Genomic DNA, 21949 nt, shown 5'->3' with positions numbered 1-21949 from the left:
GGCCGAGACTGGTGTATTTGTTTTTTTTGAAAGGCCGAGACTGGTCGATTTGGGTTTTTTGAAAGGCCGAGACTGGTCGATTTGTGTTTTTTGAAAGGCCGAGACTGGTCGATTTGTGTTTTTGGGGGGGGCTTCTCTCCATTAGTTTGTTATGTGGGAAGGGCACAGAGGTATCAAAGTAATAAATGTTCTTAAATCGCACTGTCCATGCTTTCTTTTGGAAGTCCTGGTTGCCCTGCTCGGCTGAGGGCTTGTGGAGCGGCTACATTCATCTTGTGCCATTGGCACAAGCCATTCCCTGAGAGGGGGCCTGGAACCGACGTGCAATAAGCCGCCGACGGCGGCCCTTGCACTTTCTGCCTCCCTCCTGTGCTGGTCCTGCTCCTCCTCCTCCTGCTCCTCTGGTGGTCCTCCAATGTCTGGTGGCAGTGGCTGAGTTCTGCGGATAGCCAGGTTGTGCAGCATGCAGCACACGACCACGAAATGGGAGACTCGCTCAGGCGAGTACTGTAGGGCTCCTCCGGAACGATCCAGACAGCGGAACCCTTGCTTCAGGATGCCGATTGTTTGCTCAATGATGTTCCTGGTTGCTTGATGGCTGTCATTGTATCCCTCTTCAGCAGGGGTGCTGGGCGCACGGAGCGGGGTCATCAGCCAGGTGCACAAAGGATAGCCTTTGTCCCCGAGAAGCCATCCTCGCGGGTGAGGCTGGGCCTGGAACATGTCTGCCACAGAAGTCTGGCGCAGGATGAAGGCATCGTGGCTGCTGCCTGGAAAGCGGGCATTGACAGCTAGGATGAGCTGCCTGTGGTCACACACCAACTGCACGTTGAGCGAATGGTAGCCCTTCCGGTTGCGGTAATCCTCAGCATTCTCTAGAGGTGCCCGCAAAGCCACATGCGTGCAGTCAATGGCGCCCTGCACCATGGGGAAGCCCGCTAATGCTGCAAAGCCCATTGCACGCTGTTGCTGCTTGTCAACGGCCATGGAGAAGGAGATGAACTGACGTCTCCTTCTGAAAAGGGCATTGGTCACCTGGCGGATGCAGCAATGTACGGCAAACTGGGAGATGTTGGAAATGTCCCCAGTAGCGGATTGGAAGGAGCCGGTGGCATAGAAGTTGAGAGACACCGTCACCTTCACTGCCACCGACAGAGACGTCCTGCTCCTCAGCTGTGGCTGCAGATCTCCGCGAAGCAGGTGGCAGATCTCAGTGACCACCGCCCTTCTGAATCGCAGCCTCCGAACACACTGCTCGTCAGACATGTTCAGATATGAGAACTGCTGGCGGTATACCCTGGGTGGGTAAGGCCTCCTTTGCCGACGCCTGTTGCCCCTTCTCCATCTGGCCATGACTGCCACTCTCTCACGGCGTCTCTGAGCCCTTTGAATGCAATGGAGAAGGCCAACGTTTCCACCCATTGCAGCCCCCATTATATGTTTCCAATCAATGCTATGGCTCTGAAGTTAAAGACAAGTGCAAAGCTGTGGCCTGAAGCCACAAGTACCTGTGCGAGTGTTGAGCCAAACCAGAAAGCGCTCTACCTTTGTCTCTCTGCAAAGATCCGTCTCTCACAAAGAAGGAGTGTTGCAAAATGGCTGCCATTTCTACTGCAGGAGGAGTGCCCTTTAATTTGCGCCCCCCGCGCCCCGCAGCGACTGGGAACCGTTCCCCTCTACCAGTCGCTAGGGGCGCCAGGCGCACAATAGGCCGGCGCCACTGAATTTCCGGTTTGGGGCGCACAAAGGGCGTTGCACGATGAAATGACATCAGGATCTGCGCGCGCAGCTGAGCGCGCGCAAAGGCTTTGCGCCGCCGCTAAATCTTTACTGAAGTTGGGGAGAGGCGCAGATCGCGCTGCGCCCGGCCGCTAGCCGCCTAGCGCCCCACATCTCCTCCTAAGGCGCTAGCGGCTGGCGCAAACAACTGAATTTCTAGGCCTAATTGTTTAATTAAAATGTAATGAAACATTTGTTTTTTTGTATCAGTGGTCCTCCGGTTAACCATTCAGAGTTCAATAAGCAAGTATGGTGCAACATGCGTTTTTTTAAAATTTTGCTGGAGTGCGCGTATTTTATTTTAATATTTAGCATGCTTTATCTCTTTAGTTGTCACAAATGCTTGTGAGTATTTCACTATCCATGAGATATGACGAGCGACATATATTATGTGTTGCACACTAGGTTTACTAGTTCTGTAAGCACCAACTAAAAGAGATCAGAAAAATTAAAATCAATCTGTTTTAACTTAAACATTTATCTTTAAATTCGTATTCCCTTTAAAGACAAAAAGTTATACTGTGTAGAGTTCTTCAACTAGATATGTTATACAAAAATTAGTTTGTACAATAGGGCACTGAACTGGTCTATATCCCTAAGAAAGCAAGTGATTATATTCCAGTACTTGCCTGTAAGACTGATGCCACCATACTCACATCTAGGGCTGAATTTCACCGGTGCTCAGAGTGCAGGTTTGGAGGCAGGTCCGCTGTCAAATCACAAAGCTTGACAGCGGGTTGGTATCCCGCTGTAAACCCGCCTCCTTGTCAGTTTCCCAAGTGTCGGGCCTGTCATCCCTGAACAGACCCGACACCAAGTGGCGGGTCAGCCAATTTAGATAGTTAAAAGTTCGTTAAAAGGTAGTTAAGAACCATTTTTCCATGTACTTAACATTTTACCAGGTTTTCTACGAGGTTCCCGGAGAGCGGCTATCATGTCAGGTAAGTATGTCGGGTTCTCAATGACTGTGAATTGCTATGAATAGGTGAAAGCTGCAAAAGTGGTCTAAAACCTACCATTTCACAGCTGTTCACTTCCCAATCTTAGAAGCTGGAGCATTAATGATTTGGAACCCATTTTTGAGCTTTATGCACTTTTGAAGTGTTTGGAGTAACCTCTCTATCCACTGTCACCTCCTTGGAACAACCTATCTCAACACTGACAGATTACTTCTGTCATCTCAACCTCACCTGCCATCTATTCCATCAGCATCAGTGCCCTTGAAAAAATCTCATCTTGGTCCTCAGAATCCCAACACGATCAGCCCTAACACCAGCATCACCAGTCACACCAGCAGCACTAACATCCACATCCACACCAACCTTCTCCACAATCACCTGATGCTGCACTGGACACAGCGATGGCCTCACCATGTCCAGATTTGCTTCAATTAACACTGTACACCCTGGCTGCCACATGATGCACCAGGTTGGCACCACCCCACACCAGCACCATAAAGCATCCCTACAATGTCCAAGCCATTCCTTTCACACTCATCACCATTGGGGCAGGGCGGGTGGCGGGGAGCGTTATGTCTCACCATTCACTGGAACTCACTAAGACACTTTCAAAGGTGCACACAAATCTGTCCAAGAAGGTAAAGTGGTGACAAAAAGGATTTCAATCCTTGACAACACATTAACAGAAACTTCACATGAACATTGACTAAAACACACAAGTGTGTGTGTTGTTAGTTGGTATGATTGGACTAGGATGAGGGTGAGTGTGAGTGGTGGCTCGTGAGATGGGGAAGTGATAATGTAGATATCGAGGGATGGGTGGAGGTGCAAGGTAAGTTGGTGTGAGTAAGGATGTGCAGGAGTAGGGTAGGGAAGGCAGAGTGATGGGGATGTGATGAGTGGCACAGCAGGATGAGGTTGAGTGTGACTTTGCAATAATGTTTTGTGATCTACTGAGATCATTGAAAGGTTTGCGTCACTGCAGCCTGGTCCTCCTGATGACATCCCTGCTTGTGCCCTCCTGGGCAATGTGCAACCAGGCTGCGTTGGTTTCCTGGGGAGGTCTCTTCCGCCCTTGGGAAGGGAAGAGAACCTCCCTGCGTGCTGTGACTCTCTCCATAAGCATATGGAGGGAGTCATGGGAGAGCCTGGGTGTAGCCGTACGCCTTTGTGCAGTGTTTGCAGCACCTCAGTGCTGCAGAACACTGACAGCAGAACTGTCAAAATCAATTTGGATATGGCCCCTTTAAGGAAACCAGCTGATGACGCATCATCAAATGACATCACCAGACCCACTTCCTACTAACAGGGTGGAATTAAGAAGACCAATTAACGCAAAATCTTGTTGGAGGCTGGGATCGAAACAGATGCGAGGTCCCCACACGCCACGCACACTGAGGTTGGAAAAATCCAGCCCTTACTTTCTTATGGCAGAGAGAACTGATGGAAAACATCAATCAGTTTTTAATCACAGAAGATTTAAAACTTCTTTTGCAATACTATTGCTTCCTATTCAGTAGTTTTTACAGGTCAAACAATCAAAAATCTGTTGAACATAAGATCATAAGAATTAGGAGCAGGAGTAGGCTCTGCAACCTTCCAGCCTGCTCTGCCATTCAAAAAGATCATGGCTGATCTTCGACCTCGACTCAACTTTCCCGCCCAATCCACATATCCCTTGATTCCTCTGGAATCCAAAAATCTATCTTGCCTTGAATATACTCAACAACTCAGCATCCACACCACTTTGGGGTAGAGAATTCCAAAGATTCACAACCCTCTGAGTGAAGAAATTTCTCCTCATCTCAGTCTTAAATCCTGAGACTATGCCCCGTAGTTCTAGACTCTCCAACCAGGGGAAACAACCTCTCAGCATCTACCCAGTCCATCCCCCTCAGAATCTTATATGTTTCAATGAGATCAACTCTCATTCTTCTAAACTCCAGAGTACAGTCCCAATTTACTCAATCTCTCGTCATCAACCCTCTCATCCCAGGAATCAATCTAATGAACCTTCGTTGCACCGTCTCTAAGGTATGTATGTCCTTTCCCAGATAAGGAGACCAAAACCGTGCACAGTACTCCAGGTGTGGTCTCACCAAAGCCCTGTATAATTGTAGTAAGACTTCCTTACTCTTGTACTCCAAACCCCTTGCAATAAAGGCCAACATGCCATTTGCCTTCCTAATTGCTTGCTGTACCTGCATTCTAACATTCTGTATTTCCTGTATGAGGACACATAAATCTCTCTCAACACCAACATTTAATAGTTTCTCACTATTTAAAAAATAATCCTGTTTTTCTATACCTACCAAAGTGAATAACCTCACAGTTCCCCACATTATACTCCATCTGCCACCTTATTGCCCACTCACTTAAACTGTATATATCCCTTTGCAAACTCTCTGTGTCCTCCTCACAGCTTACTTTCCCACATAGCTTTGTAGCATCAGCAAACTTGGATATATTGCACTTGGTCTCTTCATCTAAGTCATTAATATAGATTGTAAATAGCTGAGGCCCAAGCACTGATCCTTGCGGCACCCAACTAGTTACAGAGTGCCAAAAATGACCCATTTATCCCTACTCTGTTTGCTGTCCGTTAACCAATCCTCTATCCGTGCTAATATATTAGTCTCAACCCCATGAGCCCTTATCTTGCGTAGCAACCTTTTTTGTGGCACCTTATTGAATGCTTTTTGGAAATCCAAATATACTACATCCACTGGTTCCCTTTTATCTACCCTGCTAGTTACATCCTCAAAAACCTCTAATAAATTTGTTAAAACACTATTTCCCTTTCATAAAACCATGTTGATGCTGCCTAATCATATTATGATTTTCTAAGTGCCCTGTTACCACTTCCTTAATAATGGATGCCAGCATTTTCCCGACGACTGATGTCAGGCTAACTGGCCTGTAGTTCGTGGTTTTTTCTCTCCCCTCTCCTGAATAAAATTGTAATGCATATGAAACAACCAGAAAAACAAGAATAATGTGTCACAGTACCAGAATTCAAATTTAAGCACTAAAATGTTCCTTTAGTCTGTACAGGAAACTTTGGTTTATCCGGAGGTTGTATGTCCGGAAACCTCGATCTACCGGCAGAAATCAGGAGCCGTTTTGTTAGGTTTTTTTTCTTCTCGTGGCTTTGTTTTCAACAGTCGGGCTCTGGAAAGTCTCTCTGAAGCTGTTGCTAAGCTACAGAGACGCTTCCAAGGTACAAGCTAAGCAACAGTGTTTGTTGTCAGATACAGAGATGAAAACCTCCGTAAGCTTCAACATTAACTTTGTATGTCCGGCAGTTTTGATAGATCGGCAACAGCTCAGTCCCGTCGGTGCCGGATATAACAAAGTTTCCTGTATTATGTAAAATAAAAGATAGTTAGGAAGGGCTTATGATGACTATATTAACCTTGTCAGAACCCCCAAAATTGAATTAAAGCATTATAGGCCAGCTTTTGCAATAAGAATAACGGTGAGGCCAATAGCGCTTACTGTTATAATGGGGTAAATCGAACAGCAACTTCTGGCATCCGCACATGCACAGTTAAACGCGCAAATACAGAAGTTGCTGTCAGAGATACCACGTTCCTCCACATGGTGCGCTGTTGCAGTCCTCGCCAAGTGACTGCACTGAAATGACTGCAATGGCGTGAACTTGTGTCAGCTGTGGCTCAGTGGGTAGTACACGCGCCTCTGAGACAGAAGGTTGTGGGTTCAAGTCCCACTCCAGAGACTTGAGCACATAAATCTAGGCTGACACTCCAGTGCAGTGCTGAGGGAGTGCTGCACTGTCAGAGGTGCCGTCTTTCGGATGAGACGTTAAACTGAGGCCCCCGTCTGTGCTCTCAGGTGGACATAAAAGATCCCATGGCACTATTTCAAAGAGGAGTAGGGGTGTTATCCCCGGTGTCCTGGCCAATATTTATCCCTCAATCAATATAACAAAAACAGATTATCTGGTCATTATCACATTATTGTTTATGGGAGTTTGCTGTGCGCAAATTGGCTGCCGCGTTTCCCACATTACAACAGTGACTACATTCCAAAAAGTACTTCATTGGCTGTAAAGTGATTTGAGACGTCTAATGGTCGTGAAAGGCACTATATAAATGCAAATCTTTCTTTCTTTACTTGCCTTTACTTCCACACTAAAAAAAAAAAGCTGAAAAAGTTAGGTGTATTCAAAAGTAAGTGAGTTTTTAATGGCATAATAAGTGATAATTACTGCTGAATAACCTCTCTCGCCCTGAAAGTTTAAATTTTATAAGTGTGGAAACTCATTCCCTGAGAAGAAAATTAGTGTTGGAGTTTTTTTTTAAATTTTTTTTTCTTTTTCTGGCTGTTTCTTTTATCTCACTCCCTTAACCCCATCTGTATTTTCAAATCTTTATTTTGTTTTCTGTACGTTATTTAAATCTAATTGATATTTCCTGCTTTATACTTCCTGGTTTGGACTCTGCATGTCTCAGTGAGGATACTTCAATCTGATTGGTTAATGAGCTGTGCTGTTCTAGCCCTGCTCATAGACGCCACAAATCCCCTGTAGAGCGGCACTGTGCTGAAACAGATGCTGGATTAGAATAACTCTGTGCTCTAAAACCCACGAAAACTTTGTGGCCAGCTGTCAGCGAGATGAACGGCGAGTGCCGTTCCTATGCCGCTGACTGCAAAATCCAGGCCATTATTGTGCCTGAATAGTCTAGTCTACAGTTTCAAACATTTTGAAATGTGTTTTGTTTTACATTGTATTGTTACATATTGGTGAATTTTTGGCATATTTTCTTTTTAACTCGAGGGCGAGTTACTCTATTTCTGCTGATGTTCAATGGTCGCCAGTCAAAATTTTGGGTGCTTCTGATTTTGCTTCGGCCAGTTTCATCCAAAGTAAATTTTAAAGGGAAGCAATTGACCAATCATGGAATGGCTTTAATAATCATCACACTAATTCACATTTCTCAAGCAGCTAAATTGGCATGTAACTGGCAAATATGGTGAATATTTTGTGGAGTGTGCAAAATATAGTCAAGATAGTCCAATCAAAATTTTGTGAATCCCAATTTACAAAACGGCCTAAAGATTCTGTTAGATGGCTTGACCCAAATGCATAGTGCCCTGACCTGACTTCCTCCCCCCGCCCCCCACCCCCACCCCCGGTCACAGCCCCACCTCAGCTCAAGTTCTGGTAGCAGCCCTAACATGACCGTAGTTCTGCTGGTAGTTTACACACCCAACTTACTGCTGAGAGGTCAGTTAATCTTCATATGAATGGGATGGACTTATAGCGGTGATGAATTAAAAGAGTCAGCTATAAGCTTGTCTGTATTTTATTCATATCTTTTAAAAACAAACGCGTACTTCAGCCCATATATGTCCATCCACTCTCATGTTAAGGGTGATTTAATTTGTTGCATGCAAATTTGTTCCTTTGAGTGCCAAATCAGGTTGAGTCGGGTTGGGACTGCTACCAGGAATCATGCGGGTCGGAGTGGGGATTGAGTCAGGGGGGCCAGGGGAGTCGAGTTAATAAGGATGTTACAACTTCAATTCCTTGCATGAACACCACTGATTATTTTTCTACGGTAAGTACTAGCTGTGCTGATGTGTCCAAATCTTGAGCTTCTTTCACATGACAAATCCTCATTTAGTTGGAAATTCAGAGTTTTGTTTCTCTTGCCTCCTCTTGAGTTTTTTGATCTGGTATTTCGCCTCTCCCAGGAGACTACAGGGAACCTAGGGAGTAAGGAGTCTCTTGACTGGATGCATAAGGCATCACAACTGTATGGTATAGGCTAGATGGACCAGCTGGTCTTTTCCTGTCTAAGGTTTTAGTTTGTTTGTTTATGTATATAACCAAAGAGAATCAAGGCATAGAAAATCGCAAAGGAACGTGATGTTTACTTATAAAATGTTTTTTAATAGTTTACTTTTGTGCACTTCTCTTGGCTAGTTCGTCATTGCTGCTGAATGGAAAACTCATTAATGTAGATTATTGGAAGGAAGGTAGCAACTTGCTGCTCATAGGACTACCAGCTGAAAGGTAAAGAAGCATTTTGCTGCTAATGTAGTAGAAAAATCCTTGGAAGAGAAATTATTAATTCATAATGGCCTATTCATGTTCTTTTTTCATTTTTCTCACCAAAAAAATACTTCTAATTGTAATCCCAGAAGTTCAAGTTCATGTGCAAATGTATAACTTAACTCTGTGTGGTTTACAGCATTTGCCTTTGCAAACAGTAGGATAATGGTCAATGACTTGTGGCATTTGTAAAGCAGATGGTCTATTTTTTAATCCATTTTATGCTCCAGCACCATTGCCTCTGGAGTACCCCAAGGATCTCCTATTTTTCATCTACATGCTGCCCCTCGGCAACATCATCCAAAACACAGCATCAGGTTCCACATGTATGCTGATGACACCCCGCTCTACCTCACCACCACCTCTCTCAACACCTCCACTGCCTCTGATTTGTCACACTGCTTGTCCGACATCCAGTATAGGATGAGCAGAAATTTCCTCCAAATAAATATTGTGAAGACCAAAGCCATTGTCCTGGCTGCTCTCCCACCTTGCACCCTCCTTAGATTTGAGCTCATTTAAAAAAAAAACTCTGCTGCCCATATCCTAACTTGCACCAAATCCCGTTCACCCATCACCCCTATGCTCGCTGACCTACGTTGGCTCCTGGTCCACCAACACTTCGATTTTAAAATTCTCATCCTAGTTTTCAAATTCCTCCATGGCCTCACCCCTCCCTATCTCTGTAACCTTCTCCAGCCCTACATCCCTCTGTGATTTCTGCGCTCCTATAATTCTGGCGTCTTGTGCATCCCCGATTTTCATCACTCCACCATTGGTAGCCGTGCCTTCAGTTGCCTAGGCCTTAAGCTCTGGAATTCCCCCCTAAATGTATTCAACTCTCTATTCCTCTCCTCCTTTAAGCCGCTCCTTAAAGCCTTCCTCTTTGACTAAGCCTGTCCTAATATCTCCTTATATGGCTCGTTATCAAATTCTGTTTGATAACACTCCTGTGGGACGGTTTACTACATTAAAGGTGCTATATAAATGCAAGTTTTTGTTGTCTGTCCCCCCCAATACAAAGAGGCTTTTTTGTGCGATATTTTTGCTTTTCATAAAAGAGCAATTATAATCCATTCAAGCATTTCCACATGATAAATTGACAAGACTATTCTCTCCTTCAAAGGGTACCTCTTCCACAGCTAAGGAACATGATCAAGAATGTTGTGAGAACCTTGCAGTATATGTACAACTCATTAGACAGGCAAGTACTAAAAAATAGTCATTACAAACGCCAGATTGATAGTAAATTCCAACCATGATTATGAATTTTAATTCACTAAGTAGAAAGTAAAAATAGCTCGAGTACCATAGATGTGAGTGAGTTGTGCTTCCTTTTCACACAATATAAGTGTATAAAAATCTCCAACTTGATGGGAGATATTTTCACCTGTTCCAGTCAGGCTTGTGGAAACCTTGTCACATTGAGTCTTCCAGATGGAGAAGACTGTGCTCAAACCCTGGCCTATACTAATTGTTTTAGATGTGTTTGAGCAATGGAATTTGGATTTAAGAGGAATAGCCGATATTTAAGTGTCTTGATGTATATTGTGTCATCAGTGATATGATATTGATGTCGTTGAGTGTGCCTTGATATAAAAATATATTTAGCATGCCCTGGAAAAATTAAATTGCAAAATTTTGTAGTTCAGTGGATAGCACAGGTGTTAGCCTTGGATCAGTGGTAGCACTCTCACCTCTGAGTCAGAACGTTGTGGATTCAAGTCCCACACCAGACAATTGAGCGCATAATCTAGGCTAACACTTCAGTGCAGTACTGAGGGGGCGCTGCACTGTTGGAGGTGCAATCTTTCAGATGAGATGTTAAACCAAGGCACCGTCTACCCTCTCGGGTGGATGTAAACGATCCTAAGACACTATTTGAAGGAGAGCAGGGGAGTTCTCCCTGGTGTCCTAGCCAATATTTATCCTTCAACCAAAATCACTAAAACAGATTGCCTGGTCATTATTTCATTGCTGTTTTGTGGGACCTTGCTGTGTGTATTTTGGCTGCCACATATCCTACATTACAACAGTAACTACACTTCAAAAGGTAGTTGATTGACTGTAAAGCATTTTGGGATGTCCTGAGGTTGTGAAAGGCGCTATATAAATGCTAGTTCTTTCTTTCTTTAGTGCACAGATGCACAATGACCAATATGACTGCTCCAAAGCAAAGTTTTTGGAATAAGTTATTCCCCATTGTTCCTGGAACTGAACCTGTTCTGTAAACAACAGCAAAGGCTTGCATTTATATAGGCTTAGAAATTCAGTTGCTTTTGCGCCCAATTAGGGGCGAAAGAGTGGGTTGCGCCGGAAGTTGCGTCGCGCCCGAAATTAGGTGGGCCCTAACATCGGCGTTAGCCGGCAGCGCTGCGCCGGCACCGATGACGTCATCGGTGTGCGCAGTGCCCCGGTACTGCCCGAAACCACGCCGATCCCCATCTTCAGTAGCGGCCGCCTCTTCCGTGGCGGGCGCTAACAACATCGGGAGACCAGGTCCTTACTGCAGCCTTAGCGGCGCAAGTTAAGGTGGAGGTGCAAGCGGCCGCCTGCCCGCACCTCCTTCCCCGGCCTCCTCCACCCCCCCCCCCCGCGGCATTGCCGGCTGGTTTCCATGGAGCCCGGCACTTCTCCATTGTGCCGGGCTCTTTTGCCGGCACTTGCAATCAGGGCTTCGGCCGTTGCAGGCACCTCCCCCTTAAGAGAAGGGGGAGGCCTGCAGTACAGCAGCCTGCCGCACCGCATCGGGTGGCGCAGCGGGACCGGGAGCGCTGAAATTCACTTTCAACGCCCCAAGCGGGGCGGACACACCCTGTACCAGCGCCCGGTTCCGCTTTGGGGCGCTGAAAGTGAATATGGGGCGGGCACAACTGGCTCCGCGGCGGGCGCAAAATTTTCGGCGCAAACGTGCTGGCGGGGCTATACCCAATTTCTAGGCCATAGTGCCTTGAATGTAGAAAAACATCTGAGGCACGAGGAAAAATGAATGCCAACCCGCCAAAGGAGGAAAGATTTTGAGGGGTGACCAAACTTTTGGTGAGAGAGTTTTTAAGGAAGGTCTTACAGGAGGTGAAGGGGTTTAGGAAGGGAACTCCAGAGAGTGAGACCTACATAACTGCCAATGGTGGGACAAAGGGAGGGGACATGCAAAGACGCTGGAGTTAGAAAAGCAGAGAGTTTGATGGGAACTGGAATAAGTTAGAGATGGAAACAGAGCAGCAATAAGGATTTAAAGACGAGACCAGAATTTTAAATTTGAGGTATTGTGTGGACCAAGAGCCATTGTAGGTCACTGAGGATGGGGGTGACGGGCAAAAGGGACTTGGTGCAGGAAAGCATGTGAGTAGAAGAGTTTTGGACAAGCTGGTTTTTATGGATAGTGGAGAAAGACAGGCTAGCAATGAGAGGACTGGAATAATTGAGTCTGGAGGTAACAAAGGCATCTGTAGGGGTTTCAGCAATGCATAGGCTGAGGTAGGGACTAAGGCAGACAACATTACAGAAGTGGAAGTAGGTGTTCTTTGTGATGGAGAGGATATGGGTCAGAAACTCTGCTTGGAGTTAAACAGGATGCCAAGGTTGCAAATAGTCTAGTTCAGCCTGAGACGGTGAAAGGGTAGCAGAGTCCCTTTAATCTGGGCATGCTTTTTGAAACTCCATGAACAGGCATCAAAGCCCTGATGACATCATGTGGTAACTGATATGGAGGAGTTGGAGAGCCAAACAATGTGAGGAAGCGGAATTAAACATACAGTACATGGTTGTAACGCTATAGCTTAATAACAGTTGACTTTCACACACACTCAGGCTCAATAACTCCTCCCAGTCACTGTTTAATTCTCTTTCCAATGATCATATTCAATGTTCAGACCAAAAAAAAAGCTGGAAAACAAAATTGATTTTGAATTTACGGCTAATTATAGCGATCTATAAGAGTTCTTAATGGTAAAACTACTTTTTAAATGGTTTGGTGTTCCAGTCAAAAGAGCAGATAGCCTGGGGTATTTCTTTCTTTTAGTTATACTAAAGTAAGATTGAAAGATACTTCTAAACAACTTCTGATACTTAATATTACAGAAGTGATAGTTTATTGTATGATGAGTTATTGTCATTTTGTTTATTGAATTTTTTTATGTTGTGTTCTGATTTTAAACAGTTACTGAAGTAGTTTGTTGTTCAGTTTCTTTACTTCTAAATATCTTGTCCTCCTTCAGTGCCTTTTGCAAGTTGGAAAATGTTCCCCGGTTAGACCACTTTTTCAGTCTGTACTTCCAACGAGCCATCCAGCCAGCAAAATTAAACTGCAGCACCAGTCCCAGTTCCCAGTGTTACAGTAGTTCGAGCGCATTGTTTTTAGACAGTCTACCTGGAGTTCGCTGGCTTGCATTACCCCAGGATATCAAGGTAAACTAATTTTATTCAAAGGACAACTACAAATGTCCTGTGCAGTTAAGCATTTTTAATCCTTTTTATTGTACAATTTTTATCTTAGCCCTCAAATACTTGTATTATTGTGTGGAAAAATTCCAAAATTTTCTGATACTGAAAGTTAGAAACTGACTTCTAAAAGGTACAAAATCATAGTGAGGTAAGAAGTCCTCTGGGCACTGTGAGTAGCAACGTTGCAAATTAGTTTATAAAGATTGCCTCTGTTCAGTTTTTCTTACAAAATCAAAAAATGTGAGAAATGTACAGGGTACATACAACTCATTAGACAGGCAGATACTAAAAAATGATCCCTGCAAGCTCCAGTAATTTATAGGATGTTCCAACCGTGATTATGTATTTTAATTTGTTTTGCGGGCTGGCCTCCCCCTTGCACCCTCTGTCAATTTGAGCTTAACCAAAACTCTGCTGTCCCTATCCTAACTTGCACCAAGTCCCATTCACCCATCACCCGTGCTCTCTGACCTACATTGGCTCCCGGACCGGCAATGTCTCGATTAAAAAATTCTCATCCTTGTTTTAAAATCCCTCCATAGCCTTGCCCCTCCCTATCTCTGTAACCACCTCCAGCGCTACAACCCGCCGCGATCTCTGCACTCCTCCAATTCTGGCCCCTTTCGCATCCCCGACTTTCATCGCATCACCATTGGTGGCTGTGCCTTCAGCTGCCTAGGCCGTATGCTCTGGAATTCCCTCCCTAAAGCTCTCCGCCTCTCTACCTCTCTCCCCTTTAAGACGTTTCTTAAAACCTACCTCTTTGACTGTCCTAATATCTCCTTATGTGGCTTGGTGTCAAATTATGTTTGATAACGCTCCTGTGAAGCACCTTGAGACGTTTTACTGCGTTAAAGGCACTATATAAATGCAAGTTATTGTTGTTATACTAATTGTAAGGGGGAATTAACATTCTTTTAAAAATGTTTACCATTTCACCACAATTATTGCTCAGAGGAAATCTTCATGAATTTGTTAATGTCACTGCACATAGCAATCAGAGGAACTCACTCCAGTGTTGGAAAGTCCATCAAGCTTTATACCTGCTATATGTTTTCTTTTATTTGTTTACTATGATCCATTGTAATCATTTGTTTAAGGCACTTCAGGACTTCTGTTGTAGTAGAAACATCTGTTTTGTTACCTTATAAACTGACTTTTCCACTGCAATATACAGAGATGGGAAATACCTGGAGGAAGGAAGAAAGCAAGCATAGCCTTGCAAACTTGTTAATTCAGCTCATTTGCTATAGTGTATATTTTAATAAAGTAGATGAATGATGTCTCCATGACTGGAATGTGACTTGTATTGTATGGTTATATAGTTTTTCAAGTAACATCCTAATGTTCCCTTAATGACATTTCAAATGTGCTTTTTCTTTTAACATGTTACTTGAACGTTGCCAACTATGACGTTTAAACAGATATTAATATTGTACTGCCTCAAAATGATGAATCTGTGCCTTGTTATTGAAGGGAATTCCATATACAGCATCCTCTTAAAAATAAAGTCCCATAATGCTTGCAGCAAGATGGTCTGTACAGATCAAAAAATAGGATAAAGAATGTGTAGTAGGAATTTTTTTAATGATCTTCATTGCCACTCACTGGCCTTTTGCTGCTATTACATGGGATTTGCCCGAAGTGAGGAAAATGAGGAAATAATGAGCGAGCGTTTAATTAAAAAGGGATAATGCAACTTGCAGCTTTTCAGTACAGGTGAGATTAATTAATGAAGGAGAATTTTCATCATGGCTGAGAAAACATTGGATCAGAAGTGTGTTTTTTATATTGTGACTAATTTTGGTAAAGTTGTTTCATGGAAATTAATTGCAGCCAAAGCATTCAAATTTATATCTGTCCAATATTTGTTTTAATTTATGTGGATTTTGAGGGTAGGGAGGGGGGAGAATCTACAGTCTTAGTTATTGATGGTTTTGCAACATGGCCAGCCAGCATCTTTAACAATTCTCAGTAAGAGCATAAGACAGTATGGAATGGAAAAAAGACCATTCAGTCCATTAGACCACTTGTTCCACAATCATGTTTACCTGATCATGGGCTTTACTGCAGCCAGTCTCCTGAGAATACTTTAATGAAGTGAAACTCCAGAATTTATGTCCATCCTCACCTGTGCAACCTCCTTGACTTTTTTTGAGGAAGTGACATCCCAAGTGGACATTGGAAATCCTCTTGATAGGCACATCCAAGCTGTTCTCTTCGTGGCCAACGTAGGTGCATACCATGGAACCTCAAAGCCACATAAAAAGTTTAAGTCAATGTTCCCATTAATCTGCATCTATCTCAGGTTGCTGATACTAACCGTTCTTGGTGTTCTGATTTAGGATTTATCCACCAATGAAGCAAGCACATTTAAAAACAGTCCTTTCCAAATCTCCAGGCCCACAAAATCAAAGTCAGCAAGTAAAAAATATAAGTGCAAACAGGATAATTCCCTGATCTTCAAGGGGTGTATTACAATGCTCAGGAGCTGCAGGTTGGACACCCTGCCCTCCTACTCCTTTCTCTAGGAGTTATGCCAGGGGGCACCCAGATGCAGAGGCACCCCACAAAGCTGGCATTGGGCTTGCACCATGAGCCCCTCTCAGACCCAACAGCAAACCGAAGAATACCACAAACGATAAGTTTAAACGTTTATTCAACTGACCAACAGCCAGGAATTTAGCTGTTCTGTTGTTTTCTACTCTGTTTAGCAGACACTAGGCCCAACCATGCAGTAGGCCAGTGCCAACCAAGAGTTCCCGTGGGCCATATTAATGGCCTGGGTCGGAAGCATAGTAGTTGTTGCCCAGCACCAGTGCAAAGAAGGCAGGTGCCAGGAAAATGTGCTCCATGACATTCTAAGAAATGTTTGCAGTAACTGGGGTAAAGTTTTGTAGTCTGTGCTCCCAATGTGAAGCTTGATCAGTTGAGCATTGTCTAGAAAATCAGGAGCACAGATAATCGGGCATGCTGACTGTACCTGATTTTCAGGAATGGATTGTCTGGAAATTTAGTCTACTGTCTTAATGCGGTCAGTACACAGAAGTAAACTTTGATATATAACAGTTATCTTTTTAGGCTAATGAGTGAGGAGCTCTGTATGTAATTATCTGTCAAGCTGATTGTTTTTTTTCAAATCAACTTTTGGGATATCGGACCTTTGGGCTTAGTGCTATGTTTTCATCTTCCACTTTTTTTAGCTTCCCCTGGACACACACCATTATCTAGCCGAGACAGTGGTTCACTTCTTAGAAATTTAGAAGAGCAGCCCATGGTGACATGCACTGAATTTTTCCTCCGTGGAGTAATTTTTGCTTTTCCCTAATGAATGATAGAGATTGGTAAATAGTGGATGTTTCATTCTATACTACACTGTAGTTGACTATTTTTAAATTCTAGATTTTCTCAGTTAACTATACTCACCTATGTACACAAATAATCAGCTTTCAATGAAACAACCAATCAGGCACACCAGTTTATATGAAGTATAAACCTGGTGCGAGACGGGATGACATTGCTGTCTGTTTTCAATGCATAATAACCATCTGCAGCATAGGTGAAAAACAACTTGTCCATTCCTTGTAACTATTTAAACTCTTACATTTTGCCTTTAAATTTGAGTTAAACCATCATTTGTTGCCATTCACATGTGCTGAGTGGAGAGGTGACTCCAAATTACCTTTTAAACATTAGCTTAGTGATTCAGGTATGTATTTTCATTATTGCATCCTAAATTCCCATTATTCCAATTTCAGGTGGACATTGATACTGCACTGAGTGACCTAGAATCAGCAGACTTTGGAGAACTGGTAATAAAACTATAATAATGTGCAGCATCTGAACATCATCACATGCAATTTCACTCTAAGTTGTGTCCGAAATAAAACTAGTTGCTTACATTTGAATTCATAATTTAGCACAAGTGTCTGTGGGTCTATTCGGAGGAAGACTAATATGATGTGTTGGTGGCGAAAGAGCATAGAAGCTGTACAGAATTAAGTAAATATTTACATAAATATAATGAAAAGTCTTGCATTTAGTATATGTCTATACTATGGTATACTATGTAGGAAACCACACATTAGGGCTCAAATAAACAAATTAACCAAGCTGATTCATTTAAATAAGACCGGGAGGAAAAACTACCGATCATGGACCATCAACCGACACAAAACAGCCTATCAAATCCTTCCATTCCACACTAAGCAGGACCCAGCAACTACAGGAACATGAACAAATCAAATTGCTCAAACTATTTATTTCCAATGTTTTTCAGCTACCATGTTGTTTTCACAACCAGCCAACTCTACCTAGCTAAGATATGCAATTTTTAACATAACAAACACATTATAAACATAACCTAGAAAATTGCACAAGTCATGTTGGAAATACATTTGACTTCCAGAGGCCTAACCTCTTTCAGGAGCTTGCATTGGTCAGCTAGACCTCGTACCTTAATATTTTTTGGAGCTTCATGCATGCACAATCTCGCTGCCCCTGCTCAATTTCCCACTCTTGGCACCTCTCGAATTCAGAAGGATTATAAAAGGAAACAACTTTTTGCAACCGGCTGTTTAGTTTTCAAGTCTGTACCATGTAAGAGTATGCTTGTGTCACTAACTACACTATCCTATTGGCTGTGATTTATCTAGTAATTTCTAAATTTTCATTTTGTTGTAACGTTATATTTACTTACTTTACAATTTAATGAGTGGTTTTGTAAATACACTTAATTTCTCACAAAGCAGTAAAACATACAGCACCATTGGTGTAATCTTTTTTAAATATCTGCCAAAGCACATAAGTAGAGATACCCTGAGAGGATTATTTTGAGCATGATATTTATACAAAGTAGAACAGATTGAGTAATGTGTTATGAAGTCTGACCCAAGTGTTTTATATGTGTATTCAACAACATTTTTTCATTTATTCTGTTTTATCATGGCTCTAGTTGAACTATAATTTTAAAAATACGTTATTAAAAAATACATACCAAGGGATTTGGTGAGTGGTTTAACGTAAGTGTAGTGATTTTGGGGTGTAATGATTATTAGATGACGTTCCGATCTTGCTCTGTGGTTCATGGAAAGAGGGTTGTGCTATGAAGATTCTAGAGGGTGCAGATGCCGTGCACTTGACAGAGCAACACAAATGCCCTGCTGGGTGCCGAACAGGCGCAGCACACTGAATGGAGACGTGCCCACAATTTTCTTTCCCAAGCCATTTGCATGATCAGGGTGCAGTCCTAGCAGTCCCACCTCCTGGCAGGCCTTGTGCTAGGATCGGGAAGGGTGTGGAAATAGAGTCATAGTTGCATGCCCAAGAGGCCTGTGTCTACTCCCAGCACTGGCTCTGCTACGCAAGTTTGGAGAACTGCAAGAAATCCCTGGGTGGCATTCTGGAGACAGGGACCTGTCTTAATAAGTTTCTGTCCCCATTTACTTTTCATTGCACCTGGGAACTGAGTGTTCACCAGGCACAGCAAAGAGGAAAATCTTCCTTTATATGTCTAGGCATTGGATAAACAGAAGATTGGGCTTAGTTGTGATGTTGTCTGTGGTCAAATGGCCACTAACACATTGGCCCAGAAATTCGGGTCGGGGGCTTCCCGCGGGTGTAAGCCTCCGACCTGCACTTACCTAGCGCGCCGGCCGTTGTGCTGTGGGCCCCCGTGGAATTCCGATCCTGGGCCTGCTCCAACTGCTGGCGCGCAGTGCTTGCGTATCCCAGGGGCGCAGTTAGTTCGATGCGTCCCCTGGGATCACGTGGGCCATGGGGAGCCAATCGGAGCAGGGAATGCCCATTCATAAGTTTGACAGGACTTCTAAATACTACGGGCCCCAAAACATCACTAAATCTTCAAATTAATTTTTTTTTAGATCACATTTTTTAAATAAACTATAAATTACATGAAATAACTATTTTAAACAATAATTTAAATTTTTGAAAAAAATAATTTTATTTTCTAACGGGGCTAAAAATAAACTTACCTTGCTTTAAAGTATTTAAAAATAATAAACCTGTGGAAAAAATGTTTTAATTTTAATTAATTCACCACTTACCTTGTAAAAAGCAAGCCTTGCGACTGCTTTTTAAATGTGTAACTTCTGGAGACTTACCCTCCCGGGAAAACCTGCAAAAGAAACCTAAGTTCGATGCGCACGAGCAGCCTCTCCTGCGCACGCGTTCGAACTCTGAACCCCTTCTTTCAGGGGAACGGAAGTGCCGGTTTCCCGCGCATGTGCAGTGCATGCAGGAAACCGGCGCTTCCATTGGGCCTACGGGTGAGTACCCCATGTGTACTCACCCGTGGAGACCCGAATTTCTGGGCCTTTATCTTTGCACAGACATGAAGAATGGCCACTTGGGTGAGGTGCCTGTGATAAAAATGCTAACTTCCGGGAAGTTATGTCATCACTTCCTGTGAACTATGAACTATGAACTGTGTACATACCTCACTTCCTGTAAATGTCACTTCCTGTTGGACTGGTATAAATACTGGTCTGTTCAGTATTGTAAGAGGCTTCTACCAGAGGCATGGTAAAGACCTCTCTTGTATATAGTGTGTTTATAAGTTACTTAAAGCTTACTTTAAAGTTACTTGATGGTCAGTCTCCTTTTCTTACATCAATTTAAGTAACTTAGTATTTACACTGACAAATACTAGACCTTCAGACAAACTCGGAAGTTAAGGATCCAGGGAACCACCCATCATGGATAAAATCCTTAGACCTATTCGTCTGGACTTGGACCCGAATACACCAGCAGCTGGCAGGGTATGGAAGCATTGGTATCGTACTTTTGAGAATTTTCTGGATGAATGTAAAGTGGATGCTCCTGCTAAATTGAAGATACTTGTCAATTATGTGACCCCAAAAGTGTTCGAATATGTTGATGAATGGGATAATTACGAAGAGGTGATTCGGGCACTTAAGAAACTGTATGCGAAGACCCCAAATGAGGTCTATGCTAGACATCTACTGGCCACAGCCCGACAAGGGCCAGGGGAATCAATTGACGAATTCCTGCAAGAACTTCGCAGGCTCAGCGTAGATTGTAACTTTCAGGCAGCCTCAGCTGAGCTGTACCGCCAAGAAATGATTCGTGATGCTTTCATCTGCGGGATTGCCTCTCCATTTATACGCCAGCGTCTACTAGAAAGTAAAACACTTGAGCTACAAAAAGCTTTTGACCTAGCTTGTTCACTGGATTTGGCAAAGAGAAATGCAGACCTCTATCAGCTGCCCAGATCTCGATCTGCTGCTGTAGCTGCAACCAGACAATTCAAGCGGTCTCAGGTGAACCCTATCATGGGGGAATCTAATTCTGATAATTCTGATGAAGAAGAGGAGGACGACCCCACTTTAGCAGCCTCTTGGCAATCTAGGAAGGAATGCTTCTTTTGTGGAGATGCTTTTCACCCTAGGAAAACCTGCCCTGCTCGCAATGCAATCTGCAGTTATTGCGGGAAAAAAGGACACTTTGCTAAAGTTTGCCTATCAAGGGCCTCTACGAGGGCCAATCCAGCTAAGGCCTACCGAGCTGCCCCAATTAGGGCCTATCAAGATGCTCCAGCTAGGACCTATCAAGCTTCCTCTCGAGCTCTCTCCCGAAGAAGCACACCGAGAGTTTTAGCCACTCTCTGTGCAACGACACCAATTACAGCTGCTTGCCCACAGAACCTGTCTCAGGCAGCCACAAAAATTTCAATTAAAGGGCATACCTTAGATGCCTTAATTGACTCAGGAAGTACTGATAGTTTCATTAAGGAACAGATTGTTGCGAAATTGAAACTACATGTCTTCCCATCGGACCAGGCAATTGCGATGGCCCAGTCATCACTTAATACCAGAATCTCCGGCTTTTGTGTTGTTGATATGACACTTCATGGTCGTATGTATCCCTCCACCCGACTTTCAGTGCTCAAAGACTTATGTAGTGATCTCCTCTTAGGGCTGGACTTCCAAAAACAGCATAAGAAACTCACCATTGAGTTTGGTGGATCCAAACCCGGACTTACTATTTCTAATATACCATCTAAATTACCATTTTGTGCATTATCAGCAGCTTCACTTGATGAACCCTCATTATTTGCCAGTATTCCGCCTCAATGCCAACCGATAATAACGAAATCGCGGCGCTTTAATCAGGGAGACCAATCTTTTATTGCGGCTGAAATCTCTCGACTTCTAGCAGAGGATATCATTGAACCATGTTCGTCGCCCTGGCGGGCTCAAGTCGTCATTGTCAAGAACCCTCTAAAACCTCACAAACAGCGACTATGCATCGATTATTCGCAAACCATCAATCAATATACCGACTTGGACGCCTACCCATTGCCACGCATTGATGATATGGTTAATAAACTGGCCGAATACAAAGTGTTCTCAACTTACGATTTAAAAAGTGCCTATCATCAGTTACCCTTGAAGGTCTCAGATAAGCAGTACACAGCCTTTGAGGCTAATGGACGGCTGTACCAATTTCGTCGCCTCCCATTCGGGGTTACTAATGGAGTGGCTGTCTTTCAACGGGCAATGGATGGCCTGGTTAAGCAGGAAAACCTAAGGGACACTTTTCCCTATCTTGATAACATTACCATTGCAGGTCACGATCAACAGGAACACGACTCCAACCTCCAAAAATTTCGGGATGCCCTCCATCGCCGTAATTTGACCCTGAA

General features: G+C 43.5%; 1 protein-coding gene across 1 annotated transcript in view; it reads left to right on the top strand.

Annotated features, from left to right (window-relative positions):
* Positions 1-21949, top strand: part of intu (inturned planar cell polarity protein) — a 191922-nt gene that overhangs the window by 106244 nt on the left and 63729 nt on the right. The window contains exons 5-8 of the mRNA XM_086005287.1: positions 8692-8781; positions 9947-10024; positions 13038-13227; positions 17022-17075. Of these exons, the coding sequence (XP_085861413.1) occupies positions 8692-8781; positions 9947-10024; positions 13038-13227; positions 17022-17075 (412 nt within the window). The remainder of the gene's footprint in view (positions 1-8691; positions 8782-9946; positions 10025-13037; positions 13228-17021; positions 17076-21949) is intronic.

Source organism: Somniosus microcephalus, chromosome 2 (assembly GCF_052327205.1).
Source record: "Somniosus microcephalus isolate GS21.2 chromosome 2, FLI_Smic_1.0, whole genome shotgun sequence".
Taxonomy (NCBI): Eukaryota; Metazoa; Chordata; class Chondrichthyes; order Squaliformes; family Somniosidae; genus Somniosus; species Somniosus microcephalus.
The sequence above is the reverse complement of the archived record's forward strand: the minus strand, read 5'-3'. Positions and strand labels throughout refer to the sequence as shown.